Source organism: Nannobrachium achirus, assembly GCF_963921795.1.
Source record: "Nannobrachium achirus genome assembly, chromosome: 16".
In the NCBI taxonomy this organism is placed as follows: domain Eukaryota; kingdom Metazoa; phylum Chordata; class Actinopteri; order Myctophiformes; family Myctophidae; genus Nannobrachium; species Nannobrachium achirus.
Window position 1 is genome coordinate 37,227,380 of NC_137823.1, and position 27,848 is coordinate 37,255,227.

Below are 27,848 nucleotides of genomic sequence, written 5' to 3' on the forward strand. Positions count from 1 at the left end.
CTCACTGCTCACTGTCTGTGGTATTTGTGCCTACAACCTTATTAGATTAGCAATCATCTGGCTTGGGAAACTCTGGAAATTGCAGAAACTCCAGGAATGGAGAGATTCACATTTTCATCCCAAAGTATCACTGTCTGTCAGAGATTCTTCTACCAGTGGTGGACAGTAACTAAGTACATTTACTTACTTGAGTTCTGCAAGTTTTTTTTTTTTTTTTTTTGAGTATCTGTGCTGTACTTGAGTAGGCCAGAGACCAGCATGCCTAAATAGCTGAACCTCACCTGGTACAACAATACACACATAGACAGTAATAACATCTCTTGATACCACAGAATACCAGTAGAGTCGCCGAAATGAAGCTCGCCGAGAAACGGGGGGTGCGTTCGGAAATGCACACCGGGTGGGGCAACGGTGCGCTTTTTCAGTCTGAACTCTGAAGGTAAACTTTCTGAAAAGCAGCAGTTGCTAACCTAATGTTGCTATTGATGTTTATAAACTAGGGTAAATTATGGTTATCGTCTTAATCTCACAGTATCATAAATGTTAATGCTAGCAACAACAAACATGTTAAGTAGGACACACAATCACAGTATGCCTTCTTCAGTATCAACATGAATTAATATTCTGGTATTCTATTATAATTTACCCTAGTTTATAAACATCAATAGCAACGTTAGGTTAGCAACTGCTGCTTTTCGGAAAGTTTACCTTCAGAGTTCAGGCTGAAAAAGCGCACCGTTGCCCCACCCAGTGTGCATTTCCGAACGCACCCCCCGTTTCTCGGCGAGCTTCATTTCGGCGACTCTACCTGTTACCATACAATATACACAGACCATCTCAGCCACACCAACTCAAGACGGCCAAAGACTGATTTTGTTCGGTGGTTCCCGACATTCGGTCATGTTGGAAGGTATAGTAAGGTACAGTAGAGTACATTAAAGTACAGTACAGTAAGGTACAGTAGAGTACATTAAAGTACAGTACAGTAAGGTACAGTAGAGTACATTAAAGTACAGTACAGTAAGGTAGTACAGTAAGATACAGTACAGCAAGGTACAGCATAGTACAGTACAATACGGTACAGCAAAGTACAGTATAGTACAGTACAATACGGTACAGCAAAGTACAGTAGAGTACAGCAAAGTACAGTACAATACGGTACAGCAAGGTACAGTAGAGTACAGCAAAGTACAGTACAATACGGTACAGCAAGGTACAGTAAAGTACAGTACAATACGGTACAGCAAGGTACAGTAGAGTACAGCAAAGTACAGTACAATACGGTACAGTCAGGTACAGTAGAGTAAAGCAAAGTACAGTAAGGTAAAGTAGAGTACAGTACAATACGGTACAGTAAGGTACAGTAGAGTACAGCAAAGTACAGTGGATGCATGGATGGATGTGGATGGATGGATGGATGGATGGATCATGGATGTGGATGGATCATGGATGGATGGATGTGGATGGACGGATGGATGGATGTGGATGGGTGGGTGGATGGATGTGGATGGATGGATGTGGATGGATGGATGGATGGATGGATGTGGATGGATGGATGGATGGATGGATGGATGGATGTGGATGGATGGATGGATGGATGTGGATGGATGGATGGATGGATGTGGATGGATGGATGTGGATGGATGGATGTGGATGGATGGATGGATGGATGGATGTGGATGCATGGATGGATGGATGGATGGATGGATGGATGGATGGATGTGGATGGATGGATGTGGATGGATGCATGTATGTGGATGGATGGATGCATGGATGGATGGATGGATGGATGGATGTGGATGGATGGATGGATGGATGGATGTGGATGGATGGATGGATGGATGTGGATGGATGGATGATGTGGATGGATGGATGGATGGATGGATGGATGTGGATGGATGGATGGATGGATGTGTGTGTGTGTGTGGATGGATGGATGGATGTGGATGGATGGATGTGGGTGGATCACTGCTGCAACGTAGCTGTGAGCGCCTGCGAAGCAGGCGCGATCTCTAGATGTGAGCGGCCCGAAGGGCCGCGAACCTCTAGTGATATCAACTGGTACAAAAAGATACACATGAACAAAAATATAGATAGATTTTCCCCAAGCCTTAATAGTCTACTTATATAATGATGTAATATGTATGCTCAAAGAAGGGAGCTATATATCTATACTTTCATTTAATTTCAACTATTTAATTTCATTTATTTTTACAAATGTATTTTTATTTGTCTTTATTTATATGGATAAAAAGAAAGGGTGAAAAAATAACTGATCTACAAGCTATCGTTGCGTCTTAATGCAACGTGACCATTTCTTGCAGATCTGTTATTTTTTGATGCGCGACACCGTCGTACTATAGACTTGCGTGTTTTCGGTGTCGTGGACAAAGCTGCAGCAACGAAACTGTGTACGCACCCGATTGGACGACACCGTACTCGCTTCCACTGATTGGTCAACGTCTCGCAGAGCGTTCTGATGATTGGCGGAGCTGAGCAGGCAAAACAGGAAGTGTTGTCTTATCTGAGGCTTTACTTTACTTGCAGTCGGTTTTTCACGTCGTCGCAAAAAAGGATAATAATTTATTGTCTTTTATTTATTTAGCGACGTCCAGTTATTTATAAGCAATGTCTGTTTCAATAACTGTGTTTACGACGTCTGTTGTTTCTCTGCTTAACGTCAGCTAGCTTGTCTGCTAACGCGAACCATAAGCCAAGTAGCCCACTCTAGCTATCAGTGTGCTAGCATTATTTATCACTGTATGAATTATTGGGATTAATAGCCAATATTAACTAAGTTGTCATCTGTCTCAATGGAGACTAGATTATAGGTTGTTATTGATATTTGTGGGAGACTCAAGGATGAGAAGCAGGACGAGACTGTAACTGGATGTTATGTGTTGGAACTATCATAGCTACATAGCTAGGAGATTGTTGACTTGTCATCAACACAATGGGATTTAAAGGGTCTATAAAGACGGCGAGGGTACTTACTTTTTTGGCAGTTATATTACTATTCTTCGCAACTGGAATAACTGCTGGTAAGTGAGAAACAGACGAGTGTCATTTGATCTAATGTCAGCAGCTGACCTTCCTAAACCCGTGTGCCACCTGTTATTGACAGGTTAGTGAGAGAAGCTATACTGACATGTTTGATTCTTTGCAGATGAAGAGCAACTCGCAAATGATGATACAAGTCCAGAGTTAAAGGTAAATGTTGTTATTACTGTTGTGTTGGCTATGGCTACTGGTTATTTGTTAAATCAGTTTTTCAGACCAATTGCAAACTCCAATTGAGAGGGAGATGAACTATATAGGGTAGGGGGACCCCCCTATGTATAAGATTAAGGCACAGATTAGACCATTTCATAGATGGCTTCATAGACTTGTTTGACTATTGTCAATATCCTATGAATTAATGGTTTTTGTTTATACATTATATTTTCCATTAATATTTTCAGACATTTAACCACTTAAACCCACAATACTTAAACTTGACTTTGGCACTGTAGCCTACTTGCTTCACTCTTTTCTTCCTCTACTCCAAACCTCTTCAGCAAAAAAATTGCTGATCTACAAGCTCACAACACGTTTTTAGCTTGCAGATCTGCTTCTTTTGATTGTGTGATGCTGTAATGTGATTATTGTGCGTTAATTTACAAAAAAAATACCAAAAGTTAAAATAGTGTACAATATGTCTTATATCAAACAGTCACTCCCAAGTGAATAGCTAAGTAGCAGCTAGGGCTACACAACTATCAATTTTGTATTTAAACTTTTCATCTATAAAATCAAAAACATTATCTTTTGAATAATCAACTGAATTGATCAGATCACCCTATTTATTTCATTATAAATTTACAAGAAATGTCCCCCATCATCCCTCTAGTCGTACCACGAGCCGGACTCTGAGGAGGATGAGGTCCCAGTGGGCTCCAGGATCGTAGCAGGTGTCACTCTGACCTCTGGCACGGAGGATTCCCAACCTGCCGAGGATGACAGAAAGTTGAGGGACGATGGACACCCAGATGGGGGACTGCTGGAGGGGGAGGAGAAGGAGGATTTGCCCACCCAGCCTCCTCCCGTTGTAGAGAAGCCTAAAGAGGGTGAGAGCCAGTGAGATACTGCATGAAAAGATGTAAAAAGTTACACTCAAACATGTTAGCTTGAATTAAGGGTGGGCGATATGGTGATAAATATCGTTGAGACAATAGAATCTCTCCACGATACAGTGTCTCCACGATATGCCTTTTCAGACATATTGTATATATCGTGATGCCATGAGGGAGCCTTGTAAAAAATCCTGTTGAATTGTTAACACAGAGATTCATTGTAGAATTCATTTAAACCTGCATTTTTTGTGTCAAGGTCTCCCCTTAACTCTGACAGTATACAAATAAAACCATGGACCCTTACGGGTCCATTTGGTTTCATTTGTATACTGTCAAGAGTTACATACTTGTAAGGATCAATTTAGACCTCCCATAAGGAACTCAGAGAGTCCCTGGACCCCACATTGAGGACCACTAGTCTAAATGGTCTGTTACTCCTTTTTCTTTTAGTTTGTGTTACCTTGTTGGTGGTTGTACTGTTAAGTAACTTAAAAAATAACCATACAAACCAACATGAAAAAGAATCGTGATAAGATTGTGTATCGTGACCTTGGGAAAATACCGTGATGTTGTATTTTTCCATATCACCCACCCCTAGCTTGAATTGCAGGAAGTGTGCAGTTATGTCTGTCTGTCTGTCTGTCTGTCTGTCTGTCTGTCTAATTACTGTACAAATCAGAACCAGCTTTATTATCACCTCACAGGTTTACAGATGTAAATAAGTGGGTGAAATTCTTCTTTTTGTTCTTCTTTGAAATGCATATGTTAACTTTCATTCAGCATCTTGGCTACTTTTTTGGGTACTATAAACACAGCTATTGGCAGAGAGCGACCCACCAATGAGAGAGGGTGCTTTCACGCAACAAGCCACCAGGTTGTTGTCTCTGGCTGCTCAGTTAGTCTATTTAACAGCTACTTTGAGCCGGCAAACTAAATGCATCATTCTGATGCTTAAAGTTGGCCATACCATCCGTGACCAAAAAGGATGGTAATTTTGTTACATTAGCCATTTTAGATTGTTGGACAAATACGTTGGTGGTTTCAGTCAGTAGGAGCAGGGCAGATGGTATCAAAATCTGCCAGTCTTGTGCTCATGTTGAGCGTGCATGGATTGGACACGTGCTTGTAATAATTAAAAGTTCAGAAGTCTCGATGGGAATTATTACCATGAAATGAGAACTTGTAGGCCTTTTCCCAACTGATTAGTCGTCTGTCGCCTCCACATCCTTTTGCTTGTCTATTGGTTTTAAGTTTCTGTCTACACGGCTTTGTGTATACAGTAAAGCAGGAATCCTGGGATGTCTATTGGTCATGTGTCTGCACGTTGTCCGTGTAAAGCAGGAATTCTGAGTTGGTGTGCTGCTGCAACGTAGCAAAAACTGTGTTTATTTAACTCTGAGGCCAAGTCCACATGTACACAGGGACTTGTAAAATTAAGTTTTAACTCCATTTAAGAAAATAATTCTGTTTACACAAGCATGGTGAAGCTTTGTTCACATGAAAATGCTAAAACGGGACTGTCATTGCGAGACTGTCAATTGACAGCCTGACAACACCGATCACTATGTGAAGTGGACAGGGCCTGAGAGAGAGTACTAAGTCAAGCTCTTGAGATAACACCTCCACACATCGCAGTCCAGCATGTCGGTACATGTGGAGAGGTGTTATTTCAAGAGCCTCCCATTCGGTAGTTAGTTCGGTTGCAACGTGCTTCTGTAAACAGTGTTTATATAAAGATATGTTTCCCGTATGAAAAAATGCCTTCAATATAAATGCATCTTAAATATGAGCCTACAGTATCACTAGTAAATGTTGAGAATTCTCATGTTTCAGCAGATAAACAATAAACATAAACAACATGAAAATCATATCAAAGTTACAGTGTATGTATGTATTTAACAACAGCAGTGGTAATGTATATGTACACAACAGTTGGACAGAAAACAGTTTATATCCATTTTCCTAGCGCTTGTGGTACCAAAAAAGAAGGTGCCATGGCATTAGTCCGACATCTCATTGTTCCTTCATCCCATTAGTCAGAATCTGGTGAATGTTAACCTGGTGAATGATACTATGCCTAACCCTAACCCTAACCTCAGTAAAACTATGCCTAAACCTAACCCAAACCTCAGTAAAACTATGCCTAAACCTTACCCTAAAACCTAACCCTAACCAAAGTAGGACTAATGACATGTAGGACTAATGAAATGTAGGACTTATGGGCACATTGGGCAGTCCCCAAAAAGAAAGGGTTGTTCTTTCACCTATCAACATCTAATGTAAATATATTATGTAACATCTAATGTGTAAACACACATGAGCATGCAGAAGCGGTAAAGTGACTTGTGCCTCTTACACCCCAAGATGATGGCATCTAATGTCGATGAATTGAATACCAAGGACCTCCAACGGAAACGAGACCGCAAGGGCTTTTTTGGGGTGTTCCTTTTAGGCAGGGTGTTTGACTGTACTTGTGCTGTACTACATTTCTTTTACTGTACTTACTTACTTATACTGTTCTACATTTTTGTCTAAAAAATATTCACTCAATCAATGTGAACTAATGGTTGCCCAATGTCCATCAATTTGGTCTTGTCTGTAAGGCTAGTTTTTGTCACATTTTCTGATGTTGATCTGTGACGTGTCATGGTTTCAGTTCAGGGCAAATATTCTCACCCCCATGAGAAATTAAACACGCTTTTGCACCTGTGGCAACCCTTGCAGTGAGTCTATTACATCACTTTTCTGCTAGGGGACTACAAGTTCAGTCCGTGCAACAGTGGTTATGTCACAAGGCGCTTATCATGCATATATTTTCCCGAAGAGGATTCATGTTAAATGTTTACTATTTACTTCATGTTGTAATTGTGGTCGTAATTTATAATGTGTTTCTTTTAGTTATATTGTTCATTTTATTGTTTCACTCTGCCCAGCTGATTTAGTATGACCTAATTTGCATAACATTGCATCCTTTCTGCTATCTGTCCACATTTTGCCTGTGCCTTAAGCCTTAGAGCTAGATCCATGTAATGGTCGATATAGGCCATTATTTGACTTTTTTCATTACTTCGGTATTGGCAATTATGTAGCCGATATGCACAGCTTTTTATCAATTTTCAACCTGGCGTCCCTATTTTGGGCATGTCATTATAGGCAAAAGATTTAAAAAATTGTCTATCTATTTTGAAACATTTTGGATAATTTTGCACTTTTTCTTGACAGAAAATATGGATCAAAACGTTGGTAACCCGTAAACTAGGACTCTGCAAAATCTGGAACACAATCGTACGCAAAAATCTGGCATCGGCCTGGCTCTAATCCTTACATCTTTTACCTCTTTATTGGTTGATGCAGTTCCTGTAGTGAATGGAGGTACAGCCGACGGAGAACCCTGCCTCTTCCCCTTCCTGTTCCAGGGGAAGGAGTACTCTGACTGTACCACCGACGGCAGGGGGGACGGGCGGCTGTGGTGCGCCACCACCTACGACTATGACCACGAGAAGAAATGGGGCTTCTGTGAAAGTACGTTTTGACCATGAAACTAAGACTTTTTATTTGAAGACTTTTGACCTAAGTGAATGGCAGTGTCACCCAAACAGCAACCCAGTTGTTTGAAATATGTTAACGTTTCACCTCATGTTCATTCAGCAGCCATAGACGTCTATTGGTGGAGAATGATACTCATTTGAAATCGGTTGTTCAAATATTCAAATTAGAATTGAAACCGCAATATGAATTGAAACCGAGAATAGCAGCTGTAGAGGGCAGAGGTATGAAGAGTCTACTGTAGAGCAGATGTTCCCAATCCTATCTGGAACGGAGGTGTGTGTGTGTTTTCCAAAACGTTTAGGATTTAGAACAGTGGTTTAGAACAGGTAGTTATAAAAAAACTTAGATGTACAAAGCTCACAGCGTGCCACTTTGTGCTGCGAGCTTGTACATCTGCTATTTCTGAAACATTTTAGAAAAATCTTGAAAGTGTTTGAAAACCTTTGAATATAATATGTTTTTTTTTTTTACACAAATCTTCTCCTCTGGGGGTCCCTGTCACAAAACATTTTTAGAGCGGGGTCTACGGCCAAATACATTTTGGGGGTCCTTGACACGAAAAACTTGGATAATTACTGCTTTAGATGGCATTTGTAGAATTGGTCTCAGGTCTTAATGGGTTAATTTTATCCCCAGACCCACACAGGTTGGGAACCAGTGATGTAGAGCTTTGCCTTGCTTTTCTTTGGGCTTGTGTTGACATGGTTGTTTTGTCTCTGTTAGCTGAGGAGCAGGCAGAGGTGAGGCGTCAGGCTGAAGAAACAGAGCATCAGTACCAGAGCGTGCTCCGTATGCTCAACGCCACCACCAGGAAGACCCAGAAGAAAGAGTGAGTACTGCCCAAGACGTAAATAGCAAGACAGTGCAACTCCGGTTTACTTCCCGTATCTGCGTGACGTAGTTGGATACCTTTTTAGGAGGCGGAAGCAGGTTGGAGTCTCTTCATTTCCGATGGGAGAATGAACGTGAACACAGCTTCTTAACCATTCTTTAGCTCCATGGTCACTGAACTAAATATTCTACCCGATCGTTACAAGCCACATAATATTCCCAAAATGTTTATACCAAAATGGCTTTTTTAGAGACACAAATGAGGAGAAAATCAACGTTATTATCTTACCCTTTCTCTGTCCCAGCAACACACTCTCTGCGGGATCTAGAACCAGTAAACGGGACGTTCGTGAGAAGCCATTTGTAGGCTTTGTGTATCATATCGCTCTTAGTGGCTCCAACCAGTTTTCCTTATCTTGGTATATTAAAATGTTTTGGTACTACTTCCTGCTACTTGTGTGTAATTCCCCTACTCTGCTTCTCTCAGGTTGTATGAGAAGCTGCTGAAAGTGGCAGAGAAAGGCCACCACAAAGCCATGGAGAAGGTGGCCTATGCGCTGCTGTTTGGAGACTACATGAGCCAGAACGTCCACAAGGCCAAAGACCTGTTTGAGAGACTCGCCATGGAGGGTTCACCCAAGGCTCAGACGGTACAGCTCTTTACCTATAAACCCCAAACTGAACTTCACATAGGAATAGCGTGGGACGCTAATTGGACTTATTCTTTGTCTTTGTTCTCCATAGGCTTTGGGCTTTTTGTATGCTGCAGGGCTGGGAGTGAACTCCAGTCAAGCTAAGGTACTCCCTTTTTTTATTACATTCTTTTGGACTCGACTGATATCATGTTTGCTTCTTTCCCAATAGTAATTAATGAAACATTAATCTCTTATTTTGTACATTTTCCAGGCTTTGGTGTACTACACCTTCGGGGCGCTGGGTGGAAACCTTGTGTCTCACATGATTCTTGTAAGTTGTTTGGTTAATGACGTTAAAGTCCACAGTGGCTCTGTCCTCATTACTTTACATGTGTAACGGTTTGACATGTTTGTGTACTTGTTTTATTAGGGTTACAGGTACTGGGGAGGAGTGGGAGTTCCCCAGAGCTGTGAATCGGCACTGACACATTATAGACTGGTGGCAAATCAAGGTGAGAATCTCCCTTTTATCATCCAAACTAGAGTATAAAACTCCTCTTCTTACACACACAAGGCAGAACAAATCAGAAATGTAATGGTCAATATCGTTGTTTGAATACAATTTGGACTCACTGCATGATATATGAACAAGCATCATTGTTTAATAAGGAAAATAATTAAACAGGATATATTGTCTAAATATGGTGTGATCTCCCCGTCCTTTCTTTAGTAATCAATAGTAACGCTGTGTGTCGTTTGTAAATGAAGCCGCATTGTACAGCCTGGCCGCTTATAGGAATGTAGTGCAGGGACAGTCCTGCGCCTCATTTGGCCAAATGAAAATGGTGATGAATGACTATTGAATGCATAGTTTATTTCTGTCTTAAGGCAAAAGCTGTACGCTGAAGCTATAGCCTATGAATACTTAGAAGTACAAAATGTTTCACTGGAGCAATATCTGTATAACTAAGAGATTTACTGAAAAACCCAATTTATGCTCATACATAGGGGAAAAAAAGTTCACTCTTCATGAGCTGACCTTGCTTAATAGTCGGAGGACTTAAGGATATCTCGCGCTAATCAGTCTAAAAGCGCGAAATTTTGCACAGATGTAGCTCAGGGCATGCTCTAATGATTTAGCTAGGGCGCCCGAGTCGGCGACCTTCGGGGTCACCACAGCAGCCAAATCAAGTTGGACTCCCATTGACTTTCTATACAGGAGGAAAATACCCAGAAAAACATTTTTTTTCTGGGTATTTAAGTAGGATCTGAGGGGTCTAACTAGGGGTTTGTCATCATGCTGAATCCATTGCAAGCATTTGTTTTGCACAAAAAACATTCCTTGGGCTAGAAATGGCATCAGAAAACGATGCATGTATGGGTGAGCATTCATGTTAGTCGGAGGCCTTAGGGTTTTTTTTTCTCGTGCTAATCAGTCTAAAAGCGCCAAATTTTGCACAGATGTAGCCCAAGGCATGCTCTAATGATTTAGCTAGGGCGCCCAAGTCGGCGACTTTCGGGGTCGCCACAGCTCCAGAAAACACCCAAAAAACTCCGAAAAACTAAACTATTGTTTTCTTGGGCCATTTGTAGCCTAAGGAATGTTTTTTGTGCAAAACAAATGCTTGCAATGGATTCAGCATCATTACAAACCCCTAGTTAGACCCCTCAAATCCAACTTAAATACCCAGAAAAAAAGTGTTTTTCTGGGTATTTTCCTCCTGTATAGAAAGTCGATGGGAGCCCAACTTGATTTGGCCGCTGTGGCGACCCCGAAGGTCGCCGACTCGGGCGCCCTAGCTAAATCATTAGAGCATACCCTGGGCTACATCTGTGCAAAATTTCGCGCTTTTAGACTAATTAGCGCAAGATTACCATGTCATCTCCCTTAGGCCCCCGACTATAAGTCGCTCTGGATTAAGAGGGTCTGCCAAATGCCTGAATTGTAAATTGTTTCACTTTGATGCTGCTTTTGTTTATGGCTGGAGGTGATTCTGTTTCATGACTTGCACGTAGCAGTGCAGCACTGTGATTGGTCCACTTTTGAGAAGGGACAGATTGACAGACATCCATAGTACAGATACAAATTTCTCCTGATGGCTTGGGCCGTAAAAAGACTACCATTTTGTTTTGATATCTCTTTCCTCAAGTGTCATTGTTTCCCCATCTATTTCCCACACTGTCCAGTGGCCAGTGATGTGTCGCTGACAGGGGGCAGTGCGGTGCAGAGGATCAGGCTCCTGGATGAGGTGGAGAACCCCGGCTCCACCAGCGGCATGCTGGAAGAGGACCTCATCCAGTACTACCAGTTCCTGGCAGAGAAGGGAGACGTTCAGGCTCAGGTAGGGCCGGGCAAGATATTTTGGGGGCTTTTCTGCCTTTTTTTGGATAATAGTTCTTGTATAGACAGGAAGAGGAAACGGGAAAAGAGAGACGAGGAAAGGCCGTCGGGCATTAGAGCCTATATGTGGTATGTGCCTTAACCACTAGGTAAGGCCTTGGGCCTGGCAAGTACTGAAAATATATGCTGATATTTAGAACCATCGTAATTTTGCTCATGTAGGTTAATTAAACAATTGAGATTTATTTTTATTCTTTAAAAAAAGGGTTACCTGGGAAGGGCAAAGCCAGAGGAAACTCTGGTGCAGGCCCGCAGAGGTCCTGGCGTGTAAATCGGTCGTCCGACCTGGGTATATATATATCTAGTAGCTGGTTCCCTCCGAAGTTTGCCCCCTTTAGACACTGTGTGGGTGGGAGTCTAGCTGAGAGGACAAATGTGTAAGACTTGATGCTGGTGGAGACCCGAGGAAGAATAGCTGCTGTAACAGTAAATTAATCATGGGGATCTAATGAAGACATCAAATCCTTTTTGTAGAAGTAGAATGGTCACTGTCCATCAATGGCCATTATTTTTGGAATGATAAGGAGCATGAATGGGACGTTGTGACATTGACCTCATCGTCATTGGTTGCCCCAACAGGTGGGACTAGGCCAGCTACACCTGCACGGAGGACGTGGAGTGGAACAGAATCACCAGGTAACCTCTTGCAAGCACACAACCATTTTTGTTCAGACCTATTGCGTTTTTTGCAGAGCGTAGTGTTACTGTACTAAACATGCATTTAAGTAAATTACCTTCTCTGTGTGGAGCCATCCTCCACACATCAAATAGTGATGCCATTCACACTGTTCGGACTCCATACCTTGCACGGCTTGCTGTCCTTTAACACCCCGGTTGTTTTCTGTTTCTCTGTTCTTTCAAACAGAGAGCGTATGATTACTTTAACCAGGCGGCAAATGCAGGGAATACACACGCCATGGCTTTCCTAGGCAAGGTGGGTGAGATGTGTTAAGAAAAGTAAAGATGTTATGTAACTCCTAAAAGTCTACTGTACTGCTGCCTCAATACTTGCTGATATCAATTGGTTTGCAATGGATCAAAAATCTGTTCCAGTGATGTAGAAAAAAAATACATCAGGGTTCTTTATTTCTCTCTGTTCTTCCCCTCAGATGTATTCAGAAGGCAGTGAGTTCGTCCCTCAGAACAACGAGACTGCCTTGCAGTACTTCAAGAAGGCCTCTGACCTGGTGAGAGCTCAGCCCTCTTTGATCACATGGATTAAAGTTCTCAGTCGTCACAGTCATTTAGATTACATAGAAGCCAGAATATCTTCAATGGAAGCATGTTGGGCAGCGAAAATCTACAAGCTCTCAACACGTGTCGTGAGCTTGTAGATCGCCTATTTTCGGTTATTGGTTATTTTAAGATTAAAGAGTATTTGAAGTGGTCAAACTAGCAATAAGACTAAAGTTTGAAGTGTGTTTGAATTGGTCAAAGTAGTACCTTTTGCAAAAATCACCATGAACAAATTCATTCAATAATACAACCACAAATAATAAGCAAAAGAAGCATGGAGTTCAGGAAGACTATCGAGGACAGTGATATAATAGAGAGAAATCGACAAATGTATAACATTCTCTATAATATACCACATAGGGGCACGATAATTGGCATTAAGAGCAGAACATTAAGATTAAATGGATATAGAAAGAAGTTGACATATGTATATCATTGGGATTGTGTTATTGTTTTGTTCAAACGTCAAGGTTCCTGCTAGCATTGAGCTTGTGTTTTGTCTGCCTTCAGGGTAACCCAGTGGGACAGAGCGGACTGGGCATGGCCTACCTATACGGGAGGGGAGTCCCTGTGGTAAGACACACTAAACACCTGTTGTGTGCACAGACATGACCTGACCTGTCCTCCTCACCCAGTCCACAACATTATTAACTGCAGACATTGCCAACGTAGCGTCTGCAGGTTGACAAAAATATAATATTAATAATTGTAATTCAGCGCAAATGGAATTGTGCCCGGATTAATACAGTTTAATTTAGGCTTTACCCCCAAGATCATGGCAAGATAAATACATGTAAACAAATTGTATGTCTTGATAGATGAAGTCAGAATATTTATTATGTTAATACTGTGTGTGTGTGTGTGTGTGTGTGTGTGTGTGTGTGTGTGTGTGTGTGTGTGTGTGTGTGTGTGTGTGTGTGTGTGTGTGTGTGTGTGTGTGTGTGTGTGTGTGTGTGTGTGTGTGTGTGTGTGTGTGTCAGAATTATGAGCTTGCCCTCAAGTACTTCCAGAAGGCAGCAGAACAGGGTTGGGTCGATGGCCAGCTTCAACTAGGCACCATGTATTACAGTGAGTCTGTGTGCATCTTTCTCTTTGCACTTGAATTCACATCAAATAACTAGAGCCTGGCTGATGCCAGACATTTGGGCCCTGCTCCTGGTTCACCTGTTACCCATGTTTTTCTACAACCTCACAACAAATGCTCACAATGTGATGTGTTGAGAGCTTGTAGATAGGCTATCTTTGAAAATCTTTTGATGATGACAAAATAGGGACACTAGGTAGTAAAAAAGAAAGTAAAATAATGGCCACTATATATCAGCCAGGAGGCTCTAGTATTAACTGGACCGTCGTGGGAAATGTGACCCTTTAGAATGATATAGGACCTTTCAACACACTGTAAGAGATGTAAATCTGTAGGGTAGCTCCTTGATTTTGGCAGTGAAATGGTGCTGTTGGATGTCCTTTTCACTTCCTGGAAAATATTGCTGCAGTAGCACCTTAATTCTCCTGTTGTGTCCTTCCAGTCTTTGATGGCCATTAGGTGGCACTGTAAGATTTATATTATTGCCTCAGAAACCTTGAAAACCTCTGGACTCTTTTTTTTTCTTCTCACCCCTCTGCCTGGTCTCTGCTCAACTCTTAATTGCCGCAAATGTGTACATATTTCACACTACTTCTCGAGCTACTACTACTACTACTACTACTTAAGCAACTATTCTATCGATTAAAATGTGTATGTATCGAATAATCAAGATATTTGTAGAATTTAGAATATAATTTATTTTTTTGATATACAGTAGCCTATATCAACAAATTTAAACCCATTTTTAAGTCATTTTATACAGTGTCAATCACAACTAGTGGAAATAGCAATTCTACAAGCTCACAATGTGATGCATTGTGTGCTTTAGATCTTACATTTTCACTAAAAAAAACAACAATAATCGTGCCTATAGCAACATGCCCAAAATAGGGGCAGATAGTTAATCTAATTTATTAGATCATCTATATTTTTATATGATAGTTTACACAATTAGTTGGATTAACTGTTGCACCGCTGCTCCCCAGATGGCATCGGGGTGAAGAGAGACTACAAGCAGGCCCTCAAGTTCTTCAACCTGGCATCTCAGGCCGGCCACATCCTGGCCTTCTACAACCTGGCCCAGATGCACGCCACCGGCACGGGCGTCATGCGCTCCTGTCATACCGCTGTGGAGGTAAGGACAGAGGAGTACTGTATGTGTCACCCCTGGGGTAGGAGTAATTACATATATGCATTCACCCAGAAGATGGCTTGCTCAGATGGCTTTTTTACAAGTCCTTGGGTGGGATTCGGGAGCTGCTAACCGTTCAAGAATATATCTACTTTGACATGACAAATGGTAAAAATACCTGGTGTAATTGAGCATGTATAGGTTTGCTATTTTTTAATTTATTTTGTCTATAATGACCCTGCTCAAAATAGGGTAAGGGAGATTGAAAGTGTTTTTAAGAGTCTTGCTTAAGCACACGCACGCACGCACGCACGCACGCACGCACGCACGCACGCACGCACACACACACACACACACACACACACACAGTTTTCTTTCTGGTGGCCTTGTATCATGGAATTCTGTATCATGGAATGCTGTATCAATTAGTAATTGTTGAGGCAAATGGAGTGGAAGATGCATTACATTATAAGATGGACCTCTTTGTTGACCAGGTCTCATTGAGATCAGAAATCTCTTTTACAAGAAAGATCTGGCCAAGATTTCAGCCATATACTGTAAAAAACTACACATCAAAATGCAACATACAGTACACAACATGTATGTGTATAAATTCCACCACGTAGAAAAAAGCTGACAAACAGCCAAAAAGATCATGCACATCCAGAGCCATATAGGCTGGGTGCTGGACTAAAGGTAATCAACAATAAAAGAGAAAAAAGTCTGCACACCAAATTTGCAGTTCCCAATGTAGGGCTTTACTGTGGTAACGTTTCGAGCCGCATGGCTCTTCCTCAGACCTTCAAGGTCTCTTTTATTATAAATTCCACCACAACATAATAATATAATATCATTATAATCCTACCACAATTCCTGCTCAACTGACAGACATCGACGTGTCATTAGCTCTTATTTGTTCACAGTTTTACTTGTGCAAGGTTATGAACGTTGACCTCTCACCAGAGACTTCTGTGGTTTTCTTGTTTTTTTGAAGTAGGGTTCTTTTGAAATCCACACTGTCTCCAGCCTCTCCTCCTCTCATCTTCCTCCCTCCATTCCCTCTGGTGCTAATTAGAGCCAGTGTATTTGAACGTGAGGGCCTTTGCCAGTGTGTGCAGTTCTGTGACTGTGCAATGTATCAAATAAGTAAAAAGCGGTGCAAAGAACAGTACTTTAAATACTAGAGATTTAGTGGAGCACAAGTAAGAAATAAAATAAAATACTGTACCTCAAAATTGTACTTAAGTACAGTACTTGATCAGTCGCCACTCGCCACGACTGATTTCAGTCATTTGGATAAGTTATTATTTAAAGATTAAAGCATTTGAAGGATCAAACTAGCAATATGTTCAGAAGCATCTTCCATAAAATCTTAACAGTCTCGGATATTTCATACAAAAGCAACGGCTTAAGCTTAAGTCTGTGATTTCTTCACCTGGTTGGAAGTAATTAGAACAGTAGCAACAATAGTACCGTACTAAAACAATATCATTTTACATATTGTGTTAATTGTTATATTGTGTTGATTGTTTAGGAATGCTAGTGTGCGGGGCAGGTTCCTTTTCCACAAAATGCAGATTAGGACTTGGTCATACAAAAATCGTGAGATTGTATCTGTGCTTTAATCCATAATGTAATTTCCACCGTCTGGCGTTTTGCAGCTCTTCAAGAACGTGTGCGAGCGCGGCCGCTGGTCGGAGCGCCTGGCGGCGGCATACGGCAGCTTCAAGGAGGGCGATATGGACGCGGCGCTGATCCAGTACCTGCTCCTGGCCGAGCAGGGCTACGAGGTGGCCCAGAGCAACGTTGCCTTCATCCTGGACCAGAGTAAGAGGAACAAAGAAATAAAATAACATCCCACATGTGTTAACTCATTTACTACCAATGACGAGATATGACAAGCTATTTTAACTCATCCGATGCCCACGATGAGGCGCCTCGTCAAACTCTTTGATGTCATCAGAGTGTATATTATAAATATATAAAAAGTAAGACATTAGTGAAATCTTTTTTGTTAGTCGTTGTGTTGTTAGTGATGTTAACCACTGATGTTAACCGCTGGATGCTGTTTGTACATGTTTTTTTGTCTCTGTGGTCTGAAGCAGAAGGAGGAGGGATCTTCACTGAGAATGAGACCTACCCGCGGGCTTTGCTCCACTGGACCAGAGCCGCAGCGCAGGGTCAGTCCATACTACCCCCACCCCCCTCCCAACCTGCAGTATTTCACTGTGACTTTGTGTGACTTTGCACTCCCGTTTTCTTTTTAAAGGGACTGCTCACAGTGGTGGGCTGTTGTTCATTCCCCCGTCTGTGTAAATTGTCAGATAATGCACCAGTCGTGTTTGTTCTCCCTCAGAGAGCCTACTATGTCAAAGAGTGGTACTAGAAACGGAGGTGCCAGCTGCTGTGTTTTGGCAGCTGCAGATTTTCACCCTCTGCTACAGGGAATGACACCAATCTTAATATATTGTGTTTTTTGGTCCCAGTTTATTTTCTCCCGAGATACCCGTTATTCCACTATGCATTATAGAGAAAAAGCGAGTGATGGACCTCTATATTGACACAGATATTTAACTCTACATTAGCTAAACATTAGTGGCAATGAAATGAAAAATACATTGTTCACAATTTCTGGGCCTACCCTAGATTGGGAGGTCAGAGTTTGATTCCCCGGTCGTGTCATACTGTACTAAAAACAATAAAACTTGGACCTGATGAGACCACAGTGCTTGGCATCAAGGGTTGCATTGGGGCCAAGTCCCTGCTAGTGTCATGTCTAGGCAGTGCTCTTCCATATCATGGCTGGCTGTCGTGCTGTTACGTCTCACGCTACACAAACAGGAGTAGGCTCCTGCCATATGGGCCACATATGGCTTGGCAAGGTTTACTTATGACGTCTTCAAGTAAGAACTCGATCTCTGGGAGCCGGTGATGTTTGGCACGTTCAATCTCTCGTATGTGAAAGCCACTGTATTTGAAAAAAGGTATTGTATACTGTATACTTACAGGTTATACTGTGGCGAGGATAAAACTGGGCGACTACCACTTCTATGGCTACGGGACAGATGTGGACTATGAGACGGCCGTCATCCACTACAGACTGGCCTCAGAGCAGCAGCACAGCGCTCAGGCTATGTTCAACCTGGGATACATGCATGAGAAAGGCCTGGGCATCAAACAGGTGGGCATTACGGCATATTTGCCGAGTTAAGTATATAGTGAATATACAGGTTACCGGTATATACTGTAGGACCTCAATGGAAACAAGTCCACAGGACTGTTTTGTGTGACCAGAGTAATATAGATGTTTTTTTAATAATCAACTAAATCGATTCATCTGATTACCAACTTAAACCATAATTTATACTTTGCATAATACAACAGCGTTGCACAAAAATAGCAGATCTGCAAGCTTATGGCATGGAGAGATTGGAGACACAAGGTTTCTGCCTTGTAAGCTTGTTCGATCTGCTATTTGTGATGTTTTTGCCACTGTATAAAAACATGTATTGTTGTATTCAAAACATTTTTTTTTCTTTTTTTTTTTTAATGATCGATTAAATTGAGTTGTTGGAATATTGTCAAAGGTGCACAGTGACAGACCTTTCCGTCTGTTTGTGTGTGTGTCCACAGGACATCCACCTGGCCAAGCGCTTCTATGACATGGCTGCTGAGGCCAGTCCCGACGCCCAGGTCCCTGTGTTCCTGGCACTGTGTAAGCTGGGCTTGGTCTACGCCCTGCAGTATCTGCACGACCTCAATGTGAGTACTAATTCATAGATTCTATTATTTAAAGGTAGGGTAAGAGATCTTTTTTGGTTAAGACAAAACATTTTTTGTTAAAGGGGTAAAGCTCTAACCATTGCTCTTTAATAGACATACATACATTTTCAGGTACTGTTGGTGACACATTTTCAGCCAATCAGGAGAGAGTGCCCATTTATCATCTTCATTTTTATAGGGTTCCGGTTAAAAATGTGTTTGTTCATTTCTTTGTGTCATCACTTCCAATCTCACCTGTTTAATATGTATCCTCTCTGAATTCTATATCCTGATCGGATACAATTGGTTATGTTACAGCATAGAATAGGAGTCAATGGAGCATAGATGCTCCGTTTTGCTTCTGGCTGCGTTGCGTCATGACGTATGCACCAGCGTCTTTCACAAGCACCCGCAGCAAGCGTCTGTTTACCTGGTTACCATGGCAATGCTATCCCTACTCCAGCCGATTAGTTGGTGGAAGTATTAATAAAGAGCTGGAGAGACATGGAGACCTCTGTTACCGAAACAAACACCCTAGTGTCTAGTCTATAGCAATGAGTATTGTCAGAATATAGAGTTATTTAACCAAAGAAAATCACTTGCCATACCTTTCTTTTAATTGATTATGTTCAATGAACCGTTGCACCACCAAGCAGGTGAAGGAGGCCCTCACCTCGGTGGACCTGGACCAGCTGCTGGGCCCAGAGTGGGACCTCTACCTCATGACGGTCATCGCCCTGCTGCTGGGCACCGTCATCGCCTACCGCCAGCGGCAGCACCAGATGGTGGCGCCGCCCCGCCCGCCCGCCCCTGCTCCCGGACCTCCTCCGCCGCAGACACCACCACCACCACCACCCGCCACCGACGCCGGGCCCCCCCAAGAGCAGCAGCCCCAGGCCCAGGACGAGCCCCGGGCCCAGGCAGACACCCAGCAGCAGGCCCAGGGCCGGGCTGACCTGGAGGAACAGCAGCAGCAGCAGTGAGAGAATATCGTCTCTGTCGGGTGGAAACCTTCTGTGTCCCAAAAACTGCTGCTTTTCAGGAAATTACGTGAAGGGGGGGGGGGGAGAAAGAGGATGACTTCCCTGTTCCCGCGGATCCAATGTAGTTATTATTAAGTCACAAGATCTTGTTAATACCTTTCTTTGTTTCAATAATTATGAAACCCATAGACACACATAACCACTTTCAAATGAAAAAATAAATATATATATATTTAGTTTTTCTCCAACTTTTGGGGTGACACGCTTGTACAACGAACGAGGCATTCACAATAAAACCAGGCATTAATTTATGAAAAAAATAAAACAAATCTAACATGGAGATACAAGGTTTCTGCCCGACAGCGACGATATAACGGATGGAGGAAAGGACAATGACAGAACAGGACAGAGAAAGGAGTGTGGTGAAGTGGCTGCCACCTGTCGCCACCCGGCGTGGAGTAGTCGCACCGGTGCTGCCCGCTAGCGTGAGCACTTATCCTCTGTCCCTCCCCCAAGTGCCCATGCCCTCCTGCTCCTTTTTGCATTCTAAAAACAAAAAGACTTCAAATTGTACTGAACGGTAACAGTTGAGGCTCACTGCACTCTTTCTCATAAAAATAATGCTGTCTCCCCCCCACGCTGATTTGAGGCACTTGGGGTCGGGGACGACGCTAAGGAACGCAGACTGCCTGAGGAGAAACACTGACTTGAGACTTTAGATGTAGTTTGTGACTCTGGGTATTGACAGAGGCCACCTTCTCCTCCACATGGAATCAGCCACGGGGATCGCAACACGCGCCAGTCTAATTATCAGATCAAGCACATTGATTGTGATTGAAAAATGGCCATTTGTTTGTTGGGTTTTTGTTTCCCCAATCCCCCTCTGGCCAAGAACTGCTCAAATTGCTTCTTTGTTGCCCAGCATTTTTGAAGAGAAAATGAAAAGATGGGCAGGAAAAGGGTTTGTTTTGCCAACTCTTCTTCTGTTGATGAATGAATCCTGTTTTTTCTTCTCTTTTGCATGTTTTTTCCACAGTCGTTTTGCAGCCTTTGATTTTGGAGAGCCTTCCCCTAAAATGCTTGATAAGCAAACAAGATTTTGCCAACATTTTATTCTCATTAGTAACCAGTTTTGATGTCATGAAGTTGAATCCCCTCTGTTTGTACCCGTCAACACAACTACAAAGGTGCGCTCAGATTCACATCTCCGCCAGGATACATGCCCTATACCTCTGTCCATCTGTCTCTTTGACTTAGACAGTTGGGACCAAGTTGAATGTGTGCAGTCATAATTAGGATCGAAAGATTAGCATGGCATGTAATTATGAGTTTTACATTGTCTCTACTCTCTACTGTCTTATCCACTCTCTCTTATACGGTACACATTCAATGACAACCTCTCTCCATCGTTATCTCTGATAGCTTGGACTGAGTTGAATGTGCGCATACATTAAAGGTAGGATAAGTGACTTTCTTTTCATTAAAACTGAACGTTTTTTTTGCGCATGTGAGTTTAGCTGCAGACAGACACAAACACACATGACTGAAATCATGATCTCCTGGCGGAGATAATTAGGACGAACAATGAAAAGACGGCAACCTTCAGCTTAATGTCTTATCACCAAATGTTATATGAACACAAAAAAAAGCTTTTTAGCTACTCTGTGATCTCTAAACGTTATACAATGGCTGTTGCAACGCTCCATGCTTGTAGGATGCAGTTGTTTTCATCAACCTCAACCCGTTGGTTGAGGTTGATGTTTTAACATAGGAGATAGTCAGGAAGGTAGGCGTTAACCTGGGACTGGGCCATATGACTTCAAATCAATATCACCATAGTCAAAACTTTTGCCTCGATTACGATTAATAAAAATGGCAGATCTTCAAGGTCCAACTTGTCACTATACAACACGTTGTGAGCTTGTACTGTAGATCGGCTATTTTTGTACGTGATTAATCAGACTAATCGATTTAGTTGATTGTAAAAAAAGAACTATTCTGTTGATATATAAGAAATCAAAAACCTCTATTTTTGGTTAATCGCCCTGTCCTAGTGTTAACTCATCCAAGTTTGTCTAAAGGGAGTTGTTAATTGATGGCAACTACTGCACTTGTTTCTTTAGAAATTCTTCAGACTAGGGATGCACGATATTTGAAATTTATATCCGATTAACGATCAATTGCACGGTCAAATTGACCAATATTGATACCGATATTGCAATACAAGTTTCCATTTACCCTACACCTGTTAATACAGTAACTTTGATTCTGGGTGCTAATGCAGACTTCTAAACAAAATAGTGCATTCTTATTACCTGATTTTTAGGCCAACTGATACACATTAGTTCAGGCAACTTAAATTATCACAACTGGTTGACCCTTTTGAAAGCTTCCCCAGAAAACTTTGAATCTGCAGCCGTCATCACAAAACATTCACACAAATATGATCAAATAAGAATTAGTCTAATACAGATTATTATTTTGATATCGTTCCATTCCGATATTGCATTTTTATGTCATATATTGCCGATACTGATATGATGACCAATTAATCGTGCATCCCTACTTTCAGACATCATTTTGTAATCTTAAGTGAAGAACACAGTCTTCATGTTCATCTGTGAGAGTAAATATTTGTGAACTGTACAGCATTGACACAAACCTGAGAGCTTTTCTTGGTGTGAGTAATTCTTGGTGTGACATTTTTCAGCCCAACACTTTGTGACTTTGGGTGTCATGTTAGCCAGCACTGGGTGCCCTGGCCTTAGCATCAACTTGTCCCTCATTCACGGTAAAATCCTCAGTAAGTGTTCTTTCCGGTTAGCCTATTTAGACCTGTTATACCTTTCAGTCCGTGAATGCATCCGTGTCACATTAGTTATTGCTATAGCAGCAACTTATTTTTATGATTCTAATTTCTTAATTAACAATTGGAAGTTTTTCAGAAAACTTAAGTAAGGATTTAGAATATGTTTTTAGAAGGCTCTGTTCAAATGGGTTGATTTAACCAGAAAATTGCAGATCGACAAGCTTTCATTTCAACGACACCCAGTTTGATAAGCATTCGGCCACAAACCTCCAATTGATACACTTCTCTAGGCCCCTAGTTTACACTAAACAATCCTCAGTGTTAATTTAACTTCTGCAAGAGTCCATTTGTACCCCTGGTGGGGGGTCCTTGGATCCCTGGTTGAGAAATTGTTTTACCCCCACCACCAAAAGCACAAAGTTGGAGCTATTCCCTAGATTCATTGATTGAATACTTTTATTAGTCAGAAATGTAAACGTCACACGGTGACACAGTGAGACATTAAGGCTAAAAGGATAACACACAAAGGTCCTGGGGACTTGTTTCAGGTGGGGTCCTATGTATTCAATTCATCAACATAGCATAAAAAAGTAGCAATAATACTTGATGTACAAAAAAGATGGGAGAATTACATTTACCTTTTGGTCTCCTAATAGATGTTTTACAGGCCAGTTTGGAAAGAAACCAGAATCTTCCCATGTTGTTCTAAACTTGGGTGAATACCAGATAATGGTTGCTCCCTCTAGTGTTCAGATGGCCACCCATTTGTTTCTGAAGTGGAGGAACGAAACGAATCACTGCATCACCGTTCAGTAAAGATAAAATCAAGCAAATCCGTCTTAACAGATGCATTGTTTTGCCTATGTGCAATTATTTGATTCCCCAAACACTTTTGATCACTCAGTGTTGCCAGATGGGAAATGTTAAATCACGTTACCGGAGGCAAACAATTTTTCATATTTTAAAGAAAACTGTCATACACAGCAAAATAAATGAATAATAATAATTCCACTAAAATAATGTATTTATATTAAGAAAGCAACCCTGTCACTTGAGAAACATACACAACAAACGCTGTGTGGAAGCAGGCAATTAATGCCTATAAGTACAGATCAGATGTTCTTTGTCTTTTTATCCGTTATTGTGAAAAGTCTAACTGAGTCCCTATCAGCAGCCAGGGAATTCAGTAAATTGATGCGCTATTTTGTGATCATGGTGAAATTAGGCCACGTTAGGGTATTTTTGGCATTATTCATGGGTTGCATTTGTAGTCCTACACCAGCCATTTTGAGGACCAACACAGGTGTTTTGATTAACGTAGTACACTGGTTCTATGCCAATCAGACAAATTGAACACCTGTGTTGGTCCTCAATATGGCCGGTTTAGGACTACAAATGCAACCCATGAATTGATCATACACTAACTGTCTCACATTTTCATTATGTACCGTCTGCTCGAATTATGAAAATGTATGTTCTGTTAATTTAGCAATACATCTGTGCTCAGTCTAGTCGAGTACATTATATTGTACAATAGAATATTTTTATACAAACGATAAAAGATAAATCAGGCCACAGCATGTTTTCTGTCCCAAGTTGAACACTGATTGTGACTGTGGTCAATACAGCATCTTTCATTATTATTTGGGGGCACACTTGCAATACCCTCGCGGCCCGCCAGTGGCCCCCCGGCCAACAGGCTGAGAATCACACTGTGCTACTGGAGCTGTACCTTGTCACTCATCTCTCTTTGCCCTTGGGCCATCATAAAGTGGTCCGGCCGAGCCGGGGGTCACATTGTGATTGTGTGGCTCATAAAGTGGTCGTGCTCCCCCGGCTGAGAGGGTCACATTCCGCGTGGCTCATGGCAGGTCTAACAGCCATTGACTGGGCCACACGCTCCACTATGGGCTGGCTTTGGATCACCGTGGCAACGTGTGCACTAGCATCCCGCTCTGTCAAAGGTAAGTGCTGGAACAAGCATGGGGGGGGGGGCAGAAACAACACAACACATACAGTACATTACTGCACATGCAGGTCGGTGCGGTGCTGCTACATTGTCTCTGACACGGCCTGGGCCCTGTTTGAAGCAGGCTGCTTCTGGGTCACATAATGGTGGATGAGCTTTTTTAGACATAAAACATTGTGGGCAATATTTTGGGCAATTTATTTCTTTAGATTTTCATTTTGCATGCTCACAACACATTGTAATGTGACCTGTTGGGAGCTTATAGATAAATAAGCCTAATTTTAGCCTAAGATGTTACTTTGGGGTGTTTTTTAAGGGGAAAGAAATATGGAATTATGTGGGAAATGGTTCTTGTATAATCTGAAATGTGTGGAAGTCAGCATGGCTGACATTTGAAGACCACATTCTGCATGAATGTAAACGTGAATAACTTCTCTCTAAGGCAATGAGTGGTGGTGGCAGTATGAGGAAGGAATACGACACTACACTGACGAGGCTCTCAACAAGGTAGATTCACCTTATGAGAAATGTGGGTGAATTGTATGAACTTGATGTAAACAGGTAGGTGTTCATTACTTTTAATATTTAACTTGGTATAGATATGACCAAGGAAGTCCAGGAACAAAGTCCTATTTATAATGAAAGACCTTGAGTGTGCTGAGCGCACTGCCTAATAACAAATCAAGAAAACAAACTGATGTACAAATGATCAATATTAAAAGGAAATGAGAGATAGTCTTCAAGTAATGCCTTGTAAGAATAAAGATATTACTGTAATATGGTATGATAATACGAAAAGGTTGGCTACTCTAAGATTAGAATCTTCTTGTTTACACAAAGTGGATGAGTGTAAAGAAAATAGTCTGCACAGACGTGGGTTATATGCAAGTATTGATTAAATTATAACCATACACTAGTACAAACTCCCCAAAACTGTCTGCTGCAACTCTTAGTTATTTTAAGGTTTAGGCGCAACCTGGGTGACACGCCAATGAAAGAGAGAGTCCTCAATTGAACTGCCTTATTTTTCTGTTTAGTTTTTATTGTATTCCAATGTTTCATTTGCTTAATGTTTCATGTAAAGCACATGGAATTGACATGTTCTTGACATGTGCTACAGGGTACACACAAATACTTGCCTAGTGACAAAAGCATCTAGCATAGCCATCAGGGGGGACAGCCAGGACCACTGTCCCAGCCAGGTCCTGGTGGTCAAATTGTGGTCACATTGGCACTGGCTGGTTGATGTGGGGCTCCTAACCGCTAACATAGTAGATGTGGCAATTATGTTAGAATCATGCCATTAACCAAAGCCATGTGTCTGCTCTGCTCTCCGTCTATACGCTAAATGGCTTCAGGAGTTTCCTGAGAAAACGAGACCAGTAGACTTCAAGCATCCTGTGTTCCAGTGTCCAGACATGAGTCCTTCTCCCTCTGTCCCGTCCTCAGGTTTTACACACACACACACACACACACACACACACACACACACACACACACACCACGCAGTTGTGTCAACCCTAGCCCTATATAGAACCTCACCTCTGCCGTAGAACTGCTTGGAGCAAAACACTTCTTTTCCTTGACCCTGCTTTACAGTTGAGTTGGTGAAGGCAGCAGATATCAAGGTCATTGCTGCCTTGGGCGACTCTATGACAGTAGGTGTCTTCTCTTGTCCCAGCTTTACCCATGTAGGATTTTATTTAATTTGTGTGCTTGATCTCTTAAGAAAGCCCAGTTATAGTATGTTATTGTCACTATATATTCTTGATTCTAACTTAAATGTTCACAACATGGCTCTGCACTGCAGGAGTTTAGCTGTGTCTATTAGAGGGAATGTGTGTAGTACAGTAAGACATTAAGGCTAAAAGGATAACGCAAAAAAGTAAAAATGGAAGAAAGTTTACATTGTGGTCCTATGTATTCAATTAATCGACATAGCATAACAAATTATGTACCGGTACACTATATGTATAAGGAGATGGGAAATCTATTTTTACCTCCCCTTGTTTTTTCAGGCCAATTTTGAAAGAAACCAGTGTTAAGGTAGTTGCACACTGCTGCGTTTTTCGGGCCGAATATCGGAGTGAATTTCGGAAAAAATCAAGCTCACTTTATGTCAGTCACGTTTGCACACTGCCGCCCGTTTCGCGCACCACCCGGTCCCTTGCTCTCTCTATCTCCCTCTCTCTCCTTGCCCTGAAAAACGCATTTCGCAACGAAAAAACGCAGCAGTGTGCAACCACCTTTACTCATCCTTTAATTGATGGTGTCAGTCAGGGCATAGAATGAGATTTTTTACCATATTTGCTCTAAATTTGGGTGGTTGCTCCCTCTAGTGTTGTGGCTGTGGGTTTCACTCACTTTGTTGTTAGACAGGTATTGAGGGTGCTGTCCCTTTGACTGTCTAAAATACCAATCCTATTGATATTTGCTTAACCCTGTCTTCTACCCTGAGCCATTCCATAGCGAAGTGGAGTAGTCATATCAGTTTGTTTTTGGAGGTTGCATACCGCTGGACTGACCAGCAACTAATTTTTTGTGCACACTGCGAGTATGCCACAGAAAATATTGTATACTTTCTGGCTGTGAGATAATATTGACCACCAAGTACTGATGTTCCACACGGCTCCATATTTTCTTCTGCATTGACTTTCAGTATAAAATGTAAGTTTAAAAAGGTTGAATATTTCAATAAACCGTTCTTCCCTGGATCATAATAACACATACGCTAAGATTTCATTCTCTAATTCATTCTCTGTCGCACAACAGTGTTGCTTGCCAAAAACAGCAGATCTATAAGCTTGTAATGTAGATGGGCTATTTTCGACAATGTCATACGATCAAGTATATATCAGGCTTTGTTGTCCTGGGAGAAAAACGTTGACATTGGATTTGTCCTCCCTTTTCAGACAGCCATTGGTGCCAATGCTACCACCGTCCTGGGAATTCCCATTGAGTTTCGTCATGTGTCATGGAGGTAGCAGTTCTTGAATACAAAACCATGTGGAATGGGTCTGTTTATTGCACATGCCCTGGTTCTTATGTAGAGTGGACTGCATATGCTTGATACACAAACTATTTGACTGTGGTTATACGATATACATAATAGTAACAAATGTAATAATAATACATTTTATTTGTAACATACTTTAAATTGAATCTCAAAGTGCTACAGGGTTTAAAAACAACACAAGACCCTACTAGGGATAAAAGAATATATAAGGCATAGGGTAAAGATCTCCATACATTGAATAACCATTTGGAAAAGGTCTTCTAAATATTCACACATATTTATACCAGGATCATCTTAAATTAATACTGTGTGCAAAGTATTCCTGAGGC

General features: G+C 41.7%; 1 protein-coding gene across 4 annotated transcripts; it reads left to right on the plus strand.

Moving 5' to 3' along the window:
- Positions 1-2,504: 2,504 nt before the first annotated feature.
- On the plus strand, positions 2,505-22,391 carry sel1l (SEL1L adaptor subunit of SYVN1 ubiquitin ligase). Of its 4 annotated transcripts, none has more exons than XM_080743940.1 (21): positions 2,505-3,041; positions 3,167-3,210; positions 3,890-4,106; positions 7,467-7,634; positions 8,385-8,490; positions 8,980-9,142; positions 9,237-9,290; positions 9,399-9,458; positions 9,558-9,639; positions 11,315-11,469; positions 12,108-12,164; positions 12,394-12,462; positions 12,638-12,715; positions 13,275-13,337; positions 13,745-13,832; positions 14,835-14,983; positions 16,642-16,807; positions 17,083-17,160; positions 17,989-18,161; positions 18,614-18,742; positions 19,396-22,391. In XM_080743940.1, the coding sequence occupies exons 1-21, from the start codon at positions 2,954-2,956 to the stop codon at positions 19,723-19,725; spliced, it is 2,517 nt and encodes an 838-aa protein (XP_080600066.1). In that variant the 5' UTR covers positions 2,505-2,953; the 3' UTR covers positions 19,726-22,391. The 4 variants fall into 4 exon arrangements, with proteins under 4 accessions (XP_080600066.1, XP_080600067.1, XP_080600068.1 ...); XM_080743941.1 differs by having other exon boundaries at positions 19,399-22,391; XM_080743942.1 differs by having other exon boundaries at positions 17,086-17,160.
- Positions 22,392-27,848: the final 5,457 nt, after the last annotated feature.

What these genes read in the sequence shown, in the direction of transcription:
- sel1l (XM_080743940.1), top strand. Translation starts at nt 2,954, where the DNA reads ATGGGATTTAAAGGGTCTATAAAGACGGCGAGGGTACTTACTTTTTTG. An exon ending in TGCCTTCATCCTGGACCAGA is followed by an intron (nt 16,808 to 17,082) that starts GTAAGAGGAACA and finishes TGTGGTCTGAAG; the next exon opens with CAGAAGGAGGAGGGATCTTC. An exon ending in GACCAGAGCCGCAGCGCAGG is followed by an intron (nt 17,161 to 17,988) that starts GTCAGTCCATAC and finishes GTATACTTACAG; the next exon opens with GTTATACTGTGGCGAGGATA.